This window comes from Hakea prostrata, chromosome 1 (genome assembly GCF_041222555.1).
Source record: "Hakea prostrata isolate BN-2017 chromosome 1, UWA_Hpros_2, whole genome shotgun sequence".
Taxonomy (NCBI): Eukaryota; Viridiplantae; Streptophyta; class Magnoliopsida; order Proteales; family Proteaceae; genus Hakea; species Hakea prostrata.
Genome location: NC_142600.1, coordinates 66,334,502 through 66,339,150, shown reverse-complemented (window position 1 = coordinate 66,339,150; position 4,649 = coordinate 66,334,502). Strand labels below are relative to the sequence as shown.

The 4,649-nt window shown below is 39.3% G+C and overlaps 1 protein-coding gene across 3 annotated transcripts; it reads right to left on the bottom strand.

The window, feature by feature from the left end:
- Positions 1–326: 326 nt before the first annotated feature.
- LOC149029471 (uncharacterized) lies at positions 327–3,123 on the bottom strand. 3 transcript variants are annotated; one of them, XM_089150883.1, is made up of 4 exons: positions 2,591–3,123; positions 1,772–2,465; positions 1,268–1,428; positions 327–1,188 (listed from the first exon to the last, which is right to left on the bottom strand). In XM_089150883.1, the coding sequence occupies exons 2-4, from the start codon at positions 2,344–2,346 to the stop codon at positions 1,079–1,081; spliced, it is 846 nt and encodes a 281-aa protein (XP_089007009.1). In that variant the 5' UTR covers positions 2,347–2,465; positions 2,591–3,123; the 3' UTR covers positions 327–1,078. The 3 variants fall into 3 exon arrangements, with proteins under 3 accessions (XP_089007009.1, XP_089006994.1, XP_089007002.1); XM_089150868.1 differs by having other exon boundaries at positions 327–1,428; XM_089150876.1 differs by lacking the exon at positions 2,591–3,123 and having other exon boundaries at positions 327–1,428; positions 1,772–2,579.
- Positions 3,124–4,649: the final 1,526 nt, after the last annotated feature.

Here is a 4,649-nt window from a genome sequence, read left to right as displayed (position 1 = left end):
TCGACTCTCAATTCTAGCCTTAATGCTCTTAAATACCCATTTTTATGTTGACCTTAATTCACAACTTGCAATTTTGCTCCTTCATCCTAAGTCTTAAAGGACCAAGCCAAGGCCATTATGTCCTACTTGTCCCTGATTGGACTAGATAAGTTGGTCCTATCCCTAATAAATCTAATAAAAAAATTATTTATCTGAATCTAGAAAAAGATACAAATTTAGATAGCTTTAAGCCTTTAACCCTAATACAAGGTAACATTCTAGCAATGATTTCGTTCTCATTACAAGTTGATTTCGTGTTTGTTTGAAACTACAGCCAACATCAGGGCTAAAATCTCAAGGACAAGACTAGAATATTTTGACTTTGATTCACTCTCACTAGAATCTTGATCCTATGCTCTATTTGGACTCCGGGACAGTTAGGGCCAGCAGGGCTAAACTTGCACCCTCTTATGAATAAGGAAATGGTCAATAAACCTACTACAATATTGTCGTCCTCATGATAATGTCAATAAACCTAGAAGCTACTTACAAGAATGCATACCAAACGCAGCTTAAGGTCAAAACCCTGACCATTTTCTCACCAATTGAGCAACTCCAAGAATTACGTGGTAATGGTGAATTTTCCACAAAATCATTCTAATGAAGCTTGTAATACCAAGGATTGTAATGCCATTAAATTTCATCTTACAGAATTTTTTGCTGCTGAGTTTAGACGAATAATGAGTAATCAAAAACAAATTTATCAAGGAAAAGCAATAAAAATCATCACAGGAAGCTAAAGAGCCTACTCCCCCTCCCTTGGAAATCATTAATTTGCAGAGCCGTATTTCTTACACTACAAGAAAGATAACTCCATATCTTGACGAAGTCAAAGAGAAATGGGAAGACAAAAAAACCTCAATTGTTACCTTTATTTTTCCTACTTCTCTCCTAAAAATGGAGAAGCTAGCTTTCATATATTGATGTTTCTACAGAGATGAAGATCCAAGAAGGCCATGGATATATAAACTTCTTAGTTGTTAAATTCCAATCCTCTCATCTGTCCACAAGCTTCTTCCTCTTCATTCCAGCTCGTGCTCTAACTACGCTCGAATGATCGAAAGTTCTCCACATTTGAGAACATAGATGCCGGCGAGGCTGCAACCGTCACTGCCGTTGAATGCACAACTGACAATTCTGAAGATGACCCTACAAAATACAAACAAAACCCAGATCTCAAACTGGGTTGTTCCATAAATAGATCCAGGGGAGATCAAGAAAAGCTTACTTGTTATTGTTTCAGAGGGAAAACTCAAAGTGCTCTCGTGATGAGATTGTTGCTGTGGCGGCGATTGTATAGGCTGTGATTTCCTCCTCCGACGATTGTGATCCGCCAATCGTTTCCTGCAACTTCTCTTTCCCTGATCGAACTCACTTAGGAGATGAAACCTGTTTGAAATCACAACATTTGTAGTTTTCAAATTCCCATTCCAATATAAGAAACAAAGGATGTCGACAACGTTGATGGTCATTTCTTCGAAGAACTATATTTCCGGACGCAAAATACCCCTCGGGATTTCCCCATGTACGGCAACTCCAATCATTAGTTAATTCAAGACAAGAGAGCTTCTCTCAAGTCTCAGGGACATTATCGTCTTTCTCCCCTACTTCCAGAGCTCGAAAGAAACTGTACAAATGCTTTACTTTGCAGTTCGAACTTTACATGGAGGAGAGGTAATGAACGAAGCTGAAAATGTCAGTTGAGAGTAAGGGTAGAATTGTCATTTGGTACCTGCTACATTGCTGGCAAAATCGCTGAGTCATGCCGCCGGCAATCACAGTGGAGGCTTTGGAGTGAAACTCGCAGACCTTGTGACGCCGATGATAATGTTTTGCGTGGGTCAAGTCGGCATTGCAGCCCTCAGCTTGGCATCTTGGAGAATTAGACGGCCCAGAGTCGATGAGTCTGGATCGCCGGTACAACCGATTCACGATATCGTCGTCGGAAGAGGAGAAGTAAGTTCGACCGCCTAAATTCAACCCGATTCTCGCCGGATGATCTACATTAGTCATCGATCCAGACCCACTGTTCTCGCTTTTGGGTATAAGCATGCAGCCATTGGTGGCTCCGGTGACTATTTCCGGTGACATATGGTTCGAGTAAGAGAGAGAAAAAGCACCTGAATCGTATAAGGAATGAACTTGGGGTTGATTCTGCTGCTGCTGCTGGAAAGAGAAGGAAGTGGGTTGAGAGAGATAGTTGTCGGCCATGGTTTGGTCGTAATGGTCGAGAATCTGACGAGCTTGGTCTGCAACTTGGGTGGGTTCGTCGACGGAGAGTAAATCCGTCCATTCGTAGTTTATCATTTTTCTTCCCTTAGTGTCAGCGACAGCAAAACCCAAGATCAAGATTTTCAACAGAACCCCTAGATCGACTGGTTATGACGTCATTTCCTGGTGAACTCAAGCGACTATATTCGTTCGACCTGTGATGGAAAAAGCAGTAAGTAAAACTCTAGAAAATGATTTTCTAGCCACCAAGGTTGAAGTTTGAAATCCTTTTCAGACAAAGTGGAATCTCAGTAGTCAGTAGCACTTAAAATAGGCGTACCTGAGAATAATGAGTCTGTTCAAGAGGAGAGGAAGCTAAAACTGAAACCCTATTCCAAATGGACACATGTCTGTAAACTAAGCTTTCAAGCTAGACTGTAATGGCGTGTACGTCAAGTGTTTTGCAGGAAAAGGAAAATGATTCGCGTGGCTGATTCCTTCAATCTCTCTCCCTATGTGTTTTGTCTCTTTTGTGTTGAAGCAGGAACAGCATGAGAGAGTTACGGCGATCAGAACGTTAAACTTTCTGAGTTGTGGCTCTCTCTCTTTCTCTTTCTCTTTCTCTTTCTCTCACTTAAGCACACAGAGCCTTATCACTGATTCTAAGAGAGAAGGAATTGATGATGATGGATGGACTATAGCTAGCTAGCCAAGGACAGTAGTAGAAGACTTGCACAGAAGTCGGTGGTGAGACTTTTTGGAATTCTTTCTGGGTATGTAAGGCCAAATTACGGTGTTATTCACGTGGGAGTGAATTATTAACGGAAATACCATTTTTCCGAGTCAATGCTCACAGCTCACCATCTCAATCTGTTTCCGGAAACCGGTGTATCTTTCACAGGGGCAGGCCCTTTTTATCTCATTCAGTCATCGCCCACACGTAGGCTGGAAGAATTTCTGCCATTGTTTTGGGATATTTTCGGAATAATATTTAGCCAGCGTTTTTGATTTTTTTTCAAGACACGTGTCTCTTTTTCTTTTTTGCGGAAAATGGAAACAAAAGCATTCTGCCAAAAAGAACGAAAAAAAACAAAAAGTGCACTTTTGTAAGAGAAATTTATCCAGTCTATTTCCTTGTTCGAAATGGATCATCCATTTCCTTGTAAATGTATGAAATATGTCCCAACATTACATTGAGTAGTTGAAATTCGCAAGTCACATCGAAGACTTTGTGATTAAATTTTTTTAAAATGATATGAACTTCAACCTTTTGATGTCATGTTAGGACACATGTAACACATCTACAAGGAACTTGACCATTGTCAAAACAAGATATTAGTCCGTTTGTAGATGAGTCAAAATTGTTCATTCAAATCTCCAAGGGAATTTTTTTTTCGTAATCCAAATTTCATTGATGAAAATAAGTAAAATACAACAAATCCTAGCACATAACTCAATGATTCAGATGGTGGAATGGGGGCCAATATGTCCTATTGGAAATGGACACAACCTTCCTTGTTAGAGAGTGAATGTGTGAACACATTCCCCTCTCTAGAAATAAAATTGACCTTATAGTTTACAAAATCTACTGTTAAGACCTAGATAGTATACTCTATTGTCTCCACTGCCAAAGACATATCTTACCCTTCTTCTTCAACTACTAAGACCAAACCTATAGAGTCCGTATACACTAGTATCTTGAAGAAGTCATTTTCCCAAGCCCAAAGCATCACTTCCCTAATTGCCATTGCTTCAACACACAATACTTCATCAAACTCCATTGGAATCAATGTTGCGTACATCATTGCACCACAATAGTCTCTAGCTACAAACCCCACTCCGCTCTTACCATCCTCCATTAAGCAATCGCATCAAAGCACTATTTCATCCCTCTGGACTTTGATGCCCTCCACTGTCTATCGAGCTTTTTCCACCTCTCTCTGCTCTTCTCCCTTAAAACCTTCTTTTTGCCATGTATTCAAAAAAGTGGCTAGAGCTTCTTGCTATTACTTCTTTAGCCGATGGACAAATCCCAAGCGATTAACTATTAGATGACCAATACCTTATACTAGGGGTGTAAATGGATTGGATTTGGATCCGATAGTGGTAATACCATATTCGTATCCTATTATATTCAGACAGATTCGAATAATATTCTATCGGTTATCGGACGGATTCAGTCAAATTCGGATAATAGTCAGATAGTTATTTTCTCAAGTAGATTCTTTTAAATTGGTATGAATACAAATCGAACACAAGTTTTCGATTACCTATTGACATCTTTAGCACTTTATTTGTAAAGGCTATGTTTGAAATTTAAAAATTTAGTAACTTTGGTAGTTATTTTAGAAAATCTAAAAAAAATAATCACATATCTCAAGTAAAAAATTTATAAAAAT

Coding starts and splice junctions, on each gene's coding strand:
- LOC149029471 (XM_089150868.1), bottom strand. CDS start 2,346: ATGATAAACTACGAATGGACGGATTTACTCTCCGTCGACGAACCCACC. Junction 1,429..1,771: donor TTTTGCCAGCAATGTAGCAG/GTACCAAATGAC, acceptor GATTTCAAACAG/GTTTCATCTCCTAAGTGAGT.